The 16,210-nt window shown below is 43.9% G+C and overlaps 1 protein-coding gene across 2 annotated transcripts in view; it reads left to right on the top strand.

The window, feature by feature from the left end:
* MYO5C (myosin VC) overlaps positions 1 to 16,210 on the top strand; it is a 214,649-nt gene that overhangs the window by 164,679 nt on the left and 33,760 nt on the right. For both annotated transcript variants that reach the window (XM_077472579.1, XM_077472578.1), the window contains exons 32-34: positions 7,078 to 7,180; positions 9,088 to 9,175; positions 11,550 to 11,648. In XM_077472579.1, coding sequence (XP_077328705.1) covers positions 7,078 to 7,180; positions 9,088 to 9,175; positions 11,550 to 11,648 — 290 coding nt within the window. The remainder of the gene's footprint in view (positions 1 to 7,077; positions 7,181 to 9,087; positions 9,176 to 11,549; positions 11,649 to 16,210) is intronic.

Genomic DNA, 16,210 nt, shown 5'->3' with positions numbered 1-16,210 from the left:
AATCAAGCAGAAGAGCAGAACTGGCTATTGAACTTCATTTTTCTCGGCTCGTCGTACGCAGTGAACGTCACCACGCTCTTGGAGCTCGGAATTTCAGACCAACTTTGCGGGACCGTGTGTATGCAAGACAAATTTTAGCCAATATCAGTTGGAAAAAAAACAGGATTTTGTTGCCGGAATGTCCGATCGTGTGTACAGGGCATTCAAATGTTAAAAATAGAACTGTAAGAAAAATATCCATTTATCCCATATACAATAGAACCTTGGATTGAGAGTAACTTGGTTTGAGAGCGTTTTGCAAGACGAGCACATTTTTTTTTAAATTTTGACTTGATAATCAAGTGATGTCTTGATATAAGAGTAGCTTCATGTCACAATGGAGTATAAGGCCTCATGCATACTGGACGTTTTTGGACATTTTTATAGCTGCTGTTTTTGGCTTCAGACGTTTTTTTCTACAGTCAATAAACTCTCCAGCATGTTATCCTATGTGTCCATGCAAACATAGGCTGTTATCAATTGTTTTTGGCTGGGGTGTTTTTTGGCTGGAAAAAAAAACCCAAAATAGTGTGTTCTGAGTGGAGTTTTTCAGCTGTAAAAACACTCTAACTTAAAAAACCACTGAAAAACGCCCAAAAACGCAGCTCACCAATGTTTTTGATCCATTGAAAAAAAAAACATAAAGACGCTAACGCTGAAAACCGCAAAAAAAACACTAAAAACCGCTATTGCAAAAATATTGAAAAACTCACTGGGAAAGCCACTGGCTTTTTATAACATTAATATAAGGTCCAGTATGCATGAGGCCTAAAAGTGAAAAGAGGCGCCTCTAAGTGTAGCAATATGATTACATTTAATGTAGGTACAACTCCTATGGTTGATGATTAAAATAGGCACATTTAAGTATTCAGGGATCCGGGGTAAAGCTGTTCACGCAGACCGTCCTCCTCACCGCCATTGATGTCATCCCTTCCACGTTGCGCTCCACGAGCGGTTCAAGCCTCGCTTTCAGTTCGCTCTACTGCAGGGTCGTTTTCCCAGTCACAATTACAAACTGACAGCGGTGATAACCGGCGATGCGGGGGATGGTCTATGTAGACAGCTTTACCCTGGATGCCTGCATACTTAGATGTGCCTCTTTTGATCATCAACCATGTGAGTTGCTAAATGTTGGACCTTCATTACATGTAACCATATTTCTACACTTAGAGGCACCTCTCTTCTCTTTTATACTCTGTAGCTCATGCTGGATTTTGCTTCTACTACCCTTGTGGAGGCTTCCATTGTGGATGGACCTTTTTTTGGTTACACTATCACATTGCTATAATCTTTTTATAAGGACTATAGACTGAAGGACTTATGAATAAATGGTTGTGGAACGAATCATCTGAGTTTCCATCATTTCTTATGGGGAAATTCGCTTTGATATAAGAGTTCATTAGATTACAAGCATGTTTCCAGAATGCAATCCAAGGTATTACTGTATACATTTAGGTTTTAGACAATTGAATATTTGTCACATAATTCAAAGTAAGTGTGTAAGACTCTTCACATGTAAATTTACTTAATTAACCCCTTCACGCCTAAGGGTAAATCAAATGTTAATGCCCAAGCACAATTTTTACATTTTGACATGTGTTAGTAAAACCGTATACAATAAAACCTTGGATTGTGAGCATAATTTGTTCCAGAAACCTTCTTGTAATCCAAAGCACTTTTATATCAAAGCAAATTTCCTCATAAGAAATCTTAGAAACTCAAATGATTTGTTCCACAACCATTTATTCATAAGTCCTTCAGTTTATAGTCCATATAAAAAGATTATAGCAATGTGATAGGTTGTGTAACCATAAAATGTCCATCCACAAATGGAAGTCTCCACAAGGGGATTAGAATCAAAATCCAGCAAGAGCTACAGAGTATAAAAGAGAAGAGCGCCTCTAAGTGTAGCAATATGGTTACATTTAATGAAGGTACAACATTTAGCCACTCTCATGGTTGATGATTAAAATAGGCACATGGCACAGGCATCCGGGGTAAAGCTTTCCACATAGACCCTCCCCCACACCCCCGACTCTCACTGCTGTCAGTCTGCAATTGTGACCGGGAAGACTACCCTGCAGTAGAGAGAACTGAAAGCATGGCTTGGAGCACTTGTGGAGTGTAGGGATGAGCTTCGTGTTCGACTCGAACATTGGCCGTTCGGCCGTTCGGCGAATTCCGAACGTTTTGGCCGTTCGCGTCAAAATTCGAGTGACGCGCGCGCGGACCACAATGCACTGCGTTGGCGCAGTGCATTGCTGCCCGATGATTGGCCAAGCATGCACTGTGACCCCGCATGCTTGGCCAATCGCAGCGCCGGCAGCGAGGAGAGCCATGATTGGCCACAGGCATCCTGCCTGTGGCCAATCATAGCTCAGGCTGTGTAGTGCACGCCCCACACTATATAAGGCCGCCTTTAAGGCGGCCTCCTGTAGTGTGTTACTTTGCATCTGAAGCAGTGGGTGTTCTGTGTACCTTCAACACAGTACACACCAATCGTTTTTGGCTGATTTCCTATCTTGCTGCTGTGTAGTGGTTGTTGTCTGTGCCCTGACTGCAGTATACACCACTATATTCACCTCACCTATATAGCTAGTGATCTAGCTTTAACCACTTAACAACTGCCCATTGCCGATTAACGGCTTCAGGGCGGTTGTTTAACTCAGAGAGGCCGTTAATTAACGGCCTCCCAGAATTCTGCTCTCGCGTGCCCCGAGGTGTGCGCATTTGAGAGCATCCGTGACCGCCGGGCCCATAGGACCCGGCGCATCACGGTAAATGGCCGCTCATAGCGGCCGTTTACCACGTGATTGCTCCGTCAAATGACGGAGTGATCACTTGGAAACAAACCGGCGTCATGTTATGACGCCTGTTCCTCCCTCCCCTTTCTGTACCGATCGGTACAGCGGAGGGGAAAGAGATCGGTGTCAGCAGCGATGTGGGCTGCATCTGCAGTGCCCACATCGCTGCTCACCGAATTTAACCCCTCAATTCCCTGCCAATACTCTGCAATACCAGTGCATACTCTGCAGTACCCTGCCATTACTCTGCAGTACCCCGCCATTACTCTGCAGTACCCCGCCATTACTCTGCAGTGCAGTACCCCGCCATTACTCTGCAGTACCCTGCCATTACTCTGCAGTGCAGTACCCTGCCATTACTCTGCAGTGCAGTACCCTGCCATTACTCTGCAGTGCAGTACCCCGCCATTACTCTGCAGTACCCCGCCATTACTCTGCAGTGCAGTACCCCGCCATTACTCTGCAGTGCAGTACCCTGCCATTACTCTGCAGTGCAGTACCCTGCTATTACTCTGTAGTACCCCGCCAATACCCCGCCAATACTCTGTAATACCCTGCCATAAATTGCCATACCCAGCCATACTCAGAGATACCCAGCCATACTCGGTGATACCCTGAAATACCCAGCCATAGACGCCCCCCACCCCTCACCGCCCTCCGGTGCTTCTACCAACTCGCCAGTACGATCAAAGCCAGAATCTTTTTTTTTTTTTTTATTTCAGGCTTCCCAGCCTAGAGGTGAGATGTGGGGTCATATTGACCCCCCAGATTTCACTGTAAAGAGGACCTGTCACCCCATATTCCTATTACAAGGGATGTTTACATTTCTTGTAATAGGAATAAAAGTGATCAAAAATATATTTTTGGGAAAAAAAATGTCAAACTAAAATAAATAAAGTAAAATGAACAATAAAAAAATAAAATAAAAATTAAAGCGCCCATGTCCCCATGTGCTCGCATGTGCCACACATGTGAGGTATCGCCGAGAATGTTAGAGCGAGAGCAATAATTCTAGTCCTAGACCTCCTCTGCAACTCAAAACATGTAACCAGTAAAAAAATATTTAAAGCGTCGCCTATGGGGATTTTTTAAGTAGCGACGTTTGGCGCCATTCCACGGGCATGTGCAATTTTGAAGAGTGACATGTTTGATATCTATTTACTCAGCATAACTTCATCTTTCACTTTATGCAAACATTGGGCTAACAAGTGGTTAATAATAGAGCTTGCAGTCAGTAGTGTTAGGAGATAGTGCGTGCTGTCTGCGTGCTCTGTACCCAGTACATACCGCTATAATATAGGGCAGGCCCCTACTTTCAAACATCCAACTTACAAACATCTCCTACTTGCAAACGCAAGGAGACAGCAGCAAGTGAGATGAAAAAAGATGGACGACAAAACAAATTATACAGGGGTGATAACCCTTCCCTATGTTTTCCAAAAAGCTTAAAGATAGTTTTTTTGACTGGAGCTACACTTTAAAAATGTACCGGTTGAAAATGACAAACAGATTCAACTTAACACAACAAACCTACACAGTCCCTGTCTTGTTTGCACCGCCTGTATACTGCTGTTCTGAGTATATAGGGCCTGGGGGCCACACGCATTTCCTTTTTTTAATATGGGTACGGGGTTCCCCTTAATATGCGTACAAGACCCAAATAGGCTGGTAATGGGCAGGGAGGGCTACCCATGCCATGTTTCTCAATGATTTTCAACCATATTGCAGGAACTAGATATAACATTAAAACCGCAAGCAGTTTTAAATGGTGTTATTTCCGTTTAATGTAATTTTGTGCAGGGACTGTTCTAAACACGGGAAACACGTGGCATCTCACAGGCATACTACAGACACCCCGCAGGCACCATATTTAAAGGAATATTTCACTCTTTTTTTTTCACTTTAATCGTCATTAAAATCAGTGCTCCCGCCAAAACGGTAGTTTTTAAAACTTTTTTTTGCAGTGACCCATGTCCCCTGAGGCAGGAGGCAGGTCGCCAAACCCTTTTTAGGACACTATCTTGCATATTAGCCGTTAAAATGAGCACTTTCCAATTCGAACGTTCGAGTCCCATAGACTTCAATGGGGTTCTAACGTTCGTACCGAACGCGGGGGTCGTTCGCAAGTTCTGGTGCGAACCGAACCGGGGGGTGTTCGGCTCATCCCTAGTGGGGTGCATCGTGGAAGGGATGACGTTGATGGTGGTGCAGAGGATGGTCTTTGTGAACAGCTTTACCCCGGATGCCTGCATGCTTAGATGTGCCTCTTTTAATCATCAACCATATGAGTTGCTAAATGTTGTACCTTCATTAAATGTAACCATATTGCTACACTTAGAGGCGCCTTTCTTCTCTTTTATACTCAGTTGTGACATGATGCTACTCTTATATCAAGACATCGCTTGTATATCACGCCAAAATGTATTAAAATATTTTGCTTGTCTTGCAAAACACTCTCAAACCAAGTTACTCTCACAACAAGGTTTTACTGTATATCACCACAACTACTTTATGCATCCAGGTCGATTGTACCCTTTTATTTTCAGGACAAATTGGGCTTTTATTTGGTGGTAAATGATAATTGATATCTCCTGATTATTTTTTATTATCAAAGGAAAACTGGCCCAAAATTGTAAACAAAATCATTTTTTTAGCTGTATATTTCCTGTTACTGCCATAACCTACCGCCAAAGAACACTCCAAAATAAATTCTGCTCCCAGCGATTTCAGTTATACCACATATGTATTGGTTGTTTGTACCCATAGTACAGCCTCCAGGTTTTATTGCCAATGCTTAATTGAAAAAGCTGAAGTTAGAAGCTGATTGGTTACCAAATGTACCTGCACCAGATTCGGATTGCACCAGCTGTAGTAAATCTCCCCCATAGTATACTAGAAATAATGGCAAAACAATGTGGACATTCATATAACATTTTTAAATTTGCCCATAGATCCCTGGTGCCCAACCTGTGGCCCAATGGCCGTATGTGGCCCTTTGCTATATGATGTGCTGCCCTTGGACCTCCGCGGTCTGTAGTGGGAACATTAATTATGGTAAAAGCATTGATCTCTACTGGCCTCATGTAACATGTTCCCAGTTTCATATTGTATGGTTTAGGAGATATTCCCCTCGCAATGAGATGCTGACTTCCGCAGCGCATGTGCTCCGGGGAGTCTCGGCTGAAAGCCCAACAGACGCTGGACCTTGCCGGAAAGAAGTCTCACGTGTGGGAGTGATGACATCGCAGCTCCGGCCACTCACAGCGCTGGAGCCGCGATACCCAGAAGATACCCGAAATGTCAGCATTCTCTGCGTGGATAGGTGCATACTAGCTCAAAAAGCCTTTTCCCTTACAGGTGTAGGAAAAAAAAAAGTCAGCGGCTTTACTACCGCTTTAAACCTTATCTTTTCTTATTTCTTGGACACTTTATAAATACATTTTATGACGTCCAGAAAAATTAACATACTATACATGGGAATTACATAGCATATGTGCACTAAGTTTTTTTTAGGGTTTTTTAAATATATTTTTTATTATTTTTTAAGCACAATAGCAAATGTAGTACAATGCAGGGTTTTGCCAGTAAATTGTAATATGTTGCAGATTTTATTCTTCAGTTCTAATTCCTATTTTTCACCCTGTCAGTGGCATGCAGATGCAATATTCGCAGTCCATTTTTATCATTATCTCTAAGAACACTCTGGAGGGAGAAGGGTAGCTGACTACAGAACATGACTAAAAAGGTTTCTTATCTTATTGTAAAATTTAAGATAGACTGGGAATATTGCACAAGCTAGTACATAGCAGAAGAGTGCATTTTCTTTAGCAAAACAACACTGAATGCTGAGATCCCTAGGGCGGAGGGAGGGGGGAGTTAGTTGCTTTCTTTAGGAGTTCAGTTAATAAATTTTTCACTGTCAAATAAAAAGGAAAAACGACTATATGGAAATATGGGAGAATAGCAATAACTTGAATGGATCGGTACTGAAAATTTGATGTCTGTACAGTTATTTTTTTATGTTCCTTTGTTCATTAAGTCTGAATGTAACATCTCTAAAATGCCCTGGATGTTTTATTTATATGCATAATAAAATTATTTTCATTTTTAGCATTATCAAATCTTTTGACATCTATCGATTTCTATACATTACTTCTATGTAAAACATTTTTTTCTGCTATATTTATTTTATACATATATTATGACAGTAAAATCAATCTCCTCTTTCTGTTAGACTTTACAAGAAGCAGACAAAACATGAAAATGAAGAACCTGATGGCAAACAAATTCAAGAGGGTGGCATTTTCTTAAAAGAGCAAAATGAAATGGACAGCCAGGTAAATGATCAAGACTCAATTCACAAAAGCGTAACACCTTTGTGCTGTGAATTAATTGCTTATTTTAAGACTCATATTTTGTTATGTTCAGTTCCAGTACATGAGAGATACATTTACCACACTGATTTACAGCACCCATGTTGATGGGGACAAGGGCCTCATCCCCACAACCCTTGCCCGGTGGTTTTGGGGGTCTGTGGGTGGGGGCTTATCCATACAAAGGGTTCTCTGATTGATGAAGTGAAATTCGTGATGTCATCACCCCTCCTTTTCATCTCATCCAGTGAGTGAACACCTTGTATTTTATGAAAAAAAAATACAAGACCATATATTTGATGAAAAAAAAAATTCAAGACCATAGGTGTGTGCTTGAGGTGTGCCAACTCTGCCTGGGCACACCCTAATTACCCCATGCGCCACTGGCTCCAGAGGGCCCCCGGCAGCATGGGAATTATTACCATAGCATAATATAGGCTACCTGCACACAGCTCCAACCACATAAAAAAACACTGATTCACACTGTACAGGCCACAGCACTCATATGAATGAGCCCCAAGACTGTATTCACACACAAACACAGAGCTTTATTTATTACTCAATACAGTTTTATCCTTTAGATTTAGCAGGAATTTGTGTGTGTGTGTGTGTGTGTATATATATATGTATATATACTCATGTGTGTTTGATCTTTAGGGTGCACACCTTAATACAACAGGCTGTGCACACCTAGGTACTAGACGTTCTGTAAATGGCAACAGTGCCAAGTGAGCAACCCCCTGAGGACATTGTGCAGAAGGAAACCCACTGAGCACACACCCTGGAAGATAGCGGCTGCCACTGGTAGTGCCGATTATTACATTGATTGTCATATTCCCCAGCTGCCCCTCGGGTATGAGATATGTATACTTACATTGTGCCAAGCTGGACAAATGCAAGCATGCAATAAAGATCATACCTGAAGTTCAGCTTTAAAACAATCTTTTATTTAAGTTTTTGTTGTGCTATTATGTGTTATAATGTGCTATAACTCACTAAGCACTTTAGGGTTTGGATCTTGCAGAAGGGTATGTAGCGTTGAACTAAAACATGGTGTTCATTAAAAAAGTTCAAGTGCAAAAGATAGTTCTTTTAGCAACCCATCACATTTCATCTTCTACTCGTTTGGCTTTAGTCATCCAATCAGAAGTAACTGGCTTTAGTTATCCAGTTAGTCAACACACAATCAGAAATGGAACTAAATGTAAACCAAAAAGAACATACGGTAAGAACACCTTACCTGATGAAATATCTCCTTAATATAATGCTTATATTACAAAAAAGTAATAAAATACTTCAGTGGTGTAATTCTGTGCATAACCATTCACAATAAAGCATTAGGACTGGTAAACAATGAGGTTGATTTACTAAAGGCAAATAGACTTTGCCAAGTGCAGTTGCACTCTGCAAGTTGCAATTGCTCCAGAGTTTAGTAAAGGAGGTAAAGCAATCTCATGCAAGGAAAATAAAATAAAAAAACAGCATTCTGAGCTTCTGCTTATTTACTAAGCTCTGGAGCAACTGCTCTTGCAGACTTCAACTGCACTTTGTGAACTGCACAGTCTATTTGCCTTTAGTAAATCAACCCCAATGCGCTGTTAGTCATGAGGATGTAGTGTAAAAGTGGATTCATGCCCAAATGTGAGCCCAAAATTAGATACTGAACTGTGTAATAAATGCACCATTGCTAAAAAAAAAAGCCACATTATATTTGGATTTATTTATATTTGTTATATTATATTTTACATTCTTTTATGTAATATTTAGTTATATTTGGAGATTTTAGCATTAGCATTATCATTTGGTTATGCTAATGTCAACTAAATTAGATTTTGTAAGTTGATTGATTTCTTTTTTTAACTTCTACATAGGACTTTGAAGAACAAGTCGATAAAAAGGATAGGATTATCAAGAAACTCCAAGATCAGATCAGAGCTCTCACAAAAACCATGGAAGTTGGTCAGTGTGTTGTATGAAGACGTCTTGTTTTGCACTATGACAACAAACATTCACTGCACCACCTTGTCTGGGCTGCAAGATTCTCAAATCCACTAAGAGGACCTTTACAATTTGTAATGGGATCACAGTCTGCTTGACATACATTTTGTGTACATAACACTGATTGTTTACATAGAAACCTTAAGTGCCCATGAAACATCACATTTGCTGCTCAGGCAAGCATTAGAAGAAAGATCTTAGACAAATTATAGACGGACAATTGTAGGGGGGATTTACCAAAACTGGAGCACCAAGAATCTGGTGCAGCTGTGCATTGTAGCCAATCAGCTGCTAGCTTCAGCTTGTTCAGTTAAAGTGATACTAAAGTCTTTTTTTTTTTTTTAAATAACATGTTATACATGCTTTTCCACAGAGTAGCCCAGATCCTCCTTTTCTCGGGTCCCTCTTCGGCATTCCTGGCCTTTCCCTCCTCTTGAGTGCACCCACAACAAGAAGCTTGCTATGGGAGCACCTGAGCTCAGCTGCAGCTCCCTGTGTCCATTCAGACACAGTGCTGAGCCCGGCCCCATCCTCTCTCCTCATCGGCTCACTGACTTTGATTGACAGAATCTGGAGCCAATGGTGCTTGGCTGCTGCCTCAGACATTGAGGAGGGAGAGTCCTGGACAGCTGAGTCTCTCTTGCCACATCGCTGGCTTTATAAAGGCTTTTTATGTTAATGCATAGAATGCATTAAAGTGACTGTAAGGGTTAATTTTTTTTTAAATAACAAGCATGTCATACTTACCTCCACTGTGCAGCTCGTTTTGCACAGAGTGGTCCCGAACATCCTCTTCTGGGGTCCCCCGCCTACTCTTGCGACTCCTCCCCTCATCCGATAACCCCCTAGGAGAAGCACTGTCCCGGGGGATTACCTTGCGGGTGCTATCCTGAGTCCTGCATTTGCGTCCATAGTCGCCGAATGCTGGACTTGGCCCCGTGCCTGCATCATTGGATTTGATTGAAAGCAGTGGGAGCTAATGGCTGTGCTGCTATCAATCTATCCAGTCAAGAGCCAGGACCCCGTGGAGAGCGGGAAAGCGCATCACCACCAATAAAATTACGGGGCTCAGGTAAGTAAAATGGTGGGGGGGCCAGGTGTTTTTTCACCTTAATGCTTAGGATGCATAAGGTGAAAATCAGGAAGGTTTACTACCCCTTTAAGATAAAAAAAATCTTCTGTCTTCACAACCACTTTAAGCTTTGACAATAAAACCTGGAAGTTGATTGGTTTCTATGCAGAGCTGCACCGGATTTTGCGTCCTCTACTCTTAGTAAATCAACCCCAGAGTCTCTGAGAACATCAACTAGTGAGACAGATAATTGCTACATGACCATCACCCAATGCAGTGCTCTATCCAGCTCAGCAAAAGAGCAGCTATGATGCAGATGTAGTCTTCTTCACTTTTCTGTATAGGATTTCCTAGTGCCTGTCCACACATACATTTTCTAGCTTTGTGCAGTAGCAGGCACTTCCTATGGTCAGAAATACTTGTTACCAAAACCTTGGAATCCCAAGCAATCACTGCTCCCTAAAATTGGCCTATATACATATACAGGTATAGGCACCTGTAAATAGATCTGGCCATATACGGTATGCCTAAATACAAAATCTGGAAACACAGCAACAAAACAAAAGTTACAGATAACCATGGTTGATAAGGCAGTGCTTGTTGACCACATACACCTGCGTTTTTATTACATTCTGCACAATATAATCCAGCCCTTGGTGCCACCCAAAGCAGTGATTTTGCTGCTGTCTCCTTCCACTTCTTCCCAAATACCCAGTTAGGATCATTAGTTCCCATCCTTTCTCAACCCTTCCAACATCCTTGTTCTCCTTGCTGTCATCTCCCCCTTATTTTACAGCTATCACCTTTGTCTCAGCATCCTCCACTATAGATTTGTTGGTGGGCATAGTTATACCAGTCATGTTCTCTCCTGTCTGTTAAATATGATTCTCACCTTGATTGATACCTTAAATCAGCCATTCTCAACCAGGGTTCCTCCAGAGGTGGCTAAGGGTTCCTTGAGCTGTTTCTAAATGATCTATCATGTGATGGTGCCTGCATAGTTCCAGGTCCAACACCACTTGGCAGAGCCATGTCTGTAAAGGGAGCATTCTTCCCACTGTCCACCACCAATGGACGGGGCAATTTCCCAAAGACCATCAATGGACTACTTTTAGCAGGGGTTCCCTGGGACCTGAACATGATTGCAAGGGTTCCTTTGGGGTACAAAAGTTGAGAAAGGCTGCCTTTAATAGTTGTGTCCATGTCAATAAACTGGAGAGGTAAGGACATCCAATAACATCTAACCAATGTGCTTTTTTTCAGAAAACCAAACAAGTGTGCCAAGTGTTTTTAAAGATTATTTGGGAATGCTCGAGTTTTCACCAGATGAAGAAACAAAGCTAATATCCAGTCTTATCCTGGGTATGTGAAATCATCATTTTGTTCCAATATCAACAGAAAAGTCTCACATGAATGTCAAATAAACAAGGCTTATTATCTCTACTAAAGCATTGAAACAAATAATGTAATAGTGTTTAAATAGAACCGTAGGCAAAACTTTTTTTTCATTTTCGATAGAGCAAGGGAGGGTTATGACCCCTGTCAGATTTTTTTTTTCCGAAAAAAGTTTATTAAGAAAAAAAAATATTTTACATACAATTCAAAAACATCTCATACATATGACTGATATTAAACAAGGATCAGCATGAACACCAGTGCATGTACAACAGAATACGGAGCGAAAAACTGCTAATGCATAGACATTTTTAAAACATGAAAACAATGAATATGGATCAGCTACTTGCTAGTACCAGACATCTGGGGCAGTCACAGCATGTAAAAAGAAAAGTTATTTGAAGGATCTGCAAAAATAAAAAGACATCTGTCTGAGGGAGGAGGATGTGGTCGGTGAACAGTAGGTGGAAAGAAAAAGATTGTAAACTATGGCCAACAGGACCTTCCTGTGTCAAATTGTTTTTCGCCATCTGTGTCCCATTGCAGAGATTTTCCCTTCACTTCCTTTCCCATAGCCAAAACAGGAAGTGAGAGGAAATCCCTGCAAATTAAGAGAATTTCTTGGGGACCCTTTGGTCACCAGAACTAGTGTCCTCATTGGAATATTTGCCGCTTGTGACAACCCAAAATTTGGGATTTTCTTTTCCTTTCACTTTTAATGATAATGGTAAACAGGACAAATAGAGAGTATAAATCTCCTTGACAGGGCCAATAAAAACTGACAGGTGTTCTAATCCTTCTCTACTCTATCCAAAACTAATAAAAAAAATGTCTAACTTAGGTTGATCTAAGGCCGCGTACACACGAGAGGATTGTCCGTCCAACTAAGTCCGTCAGACAATCCGACAGACAGTCCGTCCTACTTTTGAATGAACGGACTTGACCACACACGATGAACAGACAGTCCGCTGAAAGCTTGCGCGATGACGTGTACAGCACGTACGACGGGACTAGAAATACGACGTCCAATACACTGCAATGCAACCTTCGGCCGTGTAAATCCTTTCTGAGCATGCGCCATACTTAGTCCGTCCAACTAGCCTACTCACGAGCGGACTGTCCGCTGAAACCAAAGTTGGACGGACAATATTACGGAAATTCCGAAAGACTTAGTCCGCCAGACTGTCCACTGAAAAAGTCCGCTGAAGCCCACACACGAGCGGACTGTCCGCTGAAACACGTTTCAGCGGACTAAGTTGGACGGACAATCCTCTCGTGTGTACGCGGCCTAAGGCCGCGTACACACGCGCGGACTGTTGGCCCAACTTTGTCCGTCCAACAGTTTGAGCGAACAGTCCGCTCAAACTTAGCATGGACGGACATGGCCACACACGACGGACGAACAGTTTGCTGAAACCGTGCGCGATGACGTGAACGGCACGTACGACGGGACGAAAAATACGACGTCCTATACACTGCAATGCAACCTTCCGACGTGGAAATCCTTTCTGAGCATGCGCGAGACTTAGTTGGCCGAACAAGCCTACACACGAGCGAACAGTCCGCTGAAACCTTGTTTCAGCGGACAGTTTTTCGGAATTTCCGTAAGACCTTGTTCGGCCAACTGTCCGCTGAAACTGTCCGCTGAAGCCCCACACACGAGCGGACTGTCCGCCCAAACACTGTTCAGCGGACAAGGTTGGGCGAACAGTCCGCGCGTGTGTACGCGGCCTAAGACTACAAGAATGAACCACACAAAGCTAGCTGGGCTTGGGCTTGACCCTTAGACTATATTTAAAACATTTGCCCATAAAAACATTCAGCAAATCATACAGATATTAATACCCTTATTAGTCTCCTCAGTCAATCTTCCAGAATATATAGGGGCAACAGCAGGGCTCTAGTCCTGCAGAAACACATGGGAACAATGTTCCTGTACTTTTTCCACTGGATCCCTCCTGTGTGTCCCAGTCATTAGATCCCTCCCGCACAGTGTGGACTCATCCCCCAGCCAAGCGGACGTGCTACAGGAAAAGACTAAGCTCCGCTGCTGCCCATATCGTGGGTACAAGCTACCCCCTCTCTGCCCGACTCCTCCCTGCTCTGATTTGCATTCCCTCTGACCATGCCAGGCTATCTGGTGTCCTTTCTGGCACTGTCCTCTGCCCTCTACTGACCCTGTGTGGGACCCTTCTCCTCTCCCTGAACCTCCCATCTACCCCGCACCCCTAATCCCTTTTTGATCTACCCTTCAGAACCCTGCCACTTCACTGTTCACCCTGCCCCCCACCTCATAGAACCCTGCCCCCTCACTGTTCACCCTACCCCCACTCCATAGAACCCTGTCCCCCACACTGTTCACCCTGCCCCCACTCCACCCTATAGAACCCTGCCCCCCTCACTGTTCACCCTGCCCCTACGCACATCCCATTGTACCCTGCCCCCTCATTGTTCACCCTGCCCCCACGCACATCCCATTGAACCCTGCCCCCTCACTGTTCACCCTGGCCCCATGCACATCCCACATAACCCTCCCCCCTCACTGTTCACCCTGCCCCCACCCCATAGAACCCTGAACCCCTCACTGTTCACCCTGCCACCATCCCATATAACCCTACACCCCTCACCGTTCACCCTGCCCCCACACCATAGAACACTGCACCTCTCACTTTTCACTCTGCCCTTACTCCAAAGAACCATGTCCCCTCACTGTTCACCCTGTCCCCACCTTATAGAACCCTGCACGCCTCAACCTGCCCCCACACCGAAGAACAATGCACCCCTCACTTTTCACCCTGCTCCCACCCCATATAACCCACCCTGCACCCCACACCCTGCCCTCACCCCATATAAAACTGCACCCCTCACATCTCACCGTACCCCCACCCCATGGAACCCTGCACCCCTCACCCGCCCCCAACCCATAGAACACTGGACCCCTCACTATACACCTTGCCTCCACCTCATAAAACACTGCACTCCTCACTATACACCCTGTCCCCACCTCATAGAACCCTGCTTCCCTCACTATGCACCCTGCACCACCTCATAGAACCCTGCACCCATCACTATGAACCCTGCTCCCACCCCACCTCATAGAACCCTGCTTCCCTCACTATGCACCCTGCACCACCTCATAGAACCCTGCACCCCGCCCCCACCTCATAGAACACTGCACCTCTCGCTATACACCCTGCCCCCACCTCATAGAGCACTGCACCACTCATCGCTCTGTGTTATCCACTGTGCCCTTACTCTCTGACCCAAACTCTTGTAGGTCTGCAGTCTCTTGTAGCATGTCTGCACACTCTCTGACCATCTCCTGTATCGTGTCCGCACACTCTCTGGCCAGCTCTTGTAGCATGACTGCACACTCTCTGACCAGCTGTTGTAGCATGTCTGCACACTCTCTGACCATCTCCTGTATCATGTCTGTACACCTTATGACCATCTCTTGTAGCATGTCTGCACACTCACTGACCATCTCTTGTATCATGTCCGCACACTCTCTGACCATCTCTTGTAGCATGTCCGCACACTCCACACACTCTCTGACCATCTCTTGTAGCATGTCCGCACACTCTCTGACCATCTTTTTTATCATGTCTGCACACTCTCTGACCATCTCTGAATTAAATACTTGTATCGCGCACAATGCGAACTGAATCGCCTCTAGGCGCTGTGGCGAGCTTTGATCATCTGCTAAAAGAGGAAGGTCTTGAGTTTTTTCCTAAAAGCCAGGTGATTTTCTTCCTGGCGGATGTTGATTGGTAGAGCATTCCATAGCCGAGGCCCTTGGACAGCGAATCTCCGATCACCCTTGGATTTATACCGGGCTTTGGGCACGAGGAGGAGGTTTTTGTTGGCTGATCGAAGACTGCGGTTTGGTGTGTAATTATTTATTTTCTCCATTAGGTATTGCGGAACTTCTCTATGCACGCATTTGTGGGTGAGGCACAGGGTCTTGAACGTGATCCGATTTTTTACGGTTAGCCAATGTAAGCTCCTCAGTGAAGGAGAGATGGATTCCCAGGGTTTTTTTCCTGTTATCAGCCTTGCCGCCGTGTTTTGGATCAGTTGTAATCGCGCAAGTTGATATTGTGGTAATCCTATGTAAAGCGTGTTTGCGTAGTCCAGTCGTGAATTAATGATTGTTCCAACTACCACTGCTTTGTCATTCTTTGGGATAAAAGGGATGAGTCTGCGAAGCATGCGCAGCAGATGGTGAGATCGACTGACTACAGATCCTATTTGCGCATCCATTGACATTTGTGCGTCTAAAATAACCCCGAGACTCTTCGCTTTGGTCTTTGGGGAGATAGTCTGCCCAAAAACGGTTGGTGGAGACCAGGAGGTTTTGGTTGCGGGCTTATGATTTGGGTGTAAGATAAGAAGCTCTGTCTTTGATTCGTTCAGCTGGAGGGAGTTGGTGGTCATCCAGTCCTCTATTGATTTGAGGCAGTTTTCAAGTTGTTGTTGGTGATCTTTTTTTCCATTGATCCGGAAATAAAGTTGCGTGTCGTCAGCGT

The sequence above is a fragment of the Lithobates pipiens genome, unplaced genomic scaffold, assembly GCF_037356315.1.
Source record: "Lithobates pipiens isolate NorthernLeopardFrog02 unplaced genomic scaffold, aLitPip1_a1.2 Scaffold_8, whole genome shotgun sequence".
In the NCBI taxonomy this organism is placed as follows: domain Eukaryota; kingdom Metazoa; phylum Chordata; class Amphibia; order Anura; family Ranidae; genus Lithobates; species Lithobates pipiens.
The sequence above is the reverse complement of the archived record's forward strand: the minus strand, read 5'-3'. Positions and strand labels throughout refer to the sequence as shown.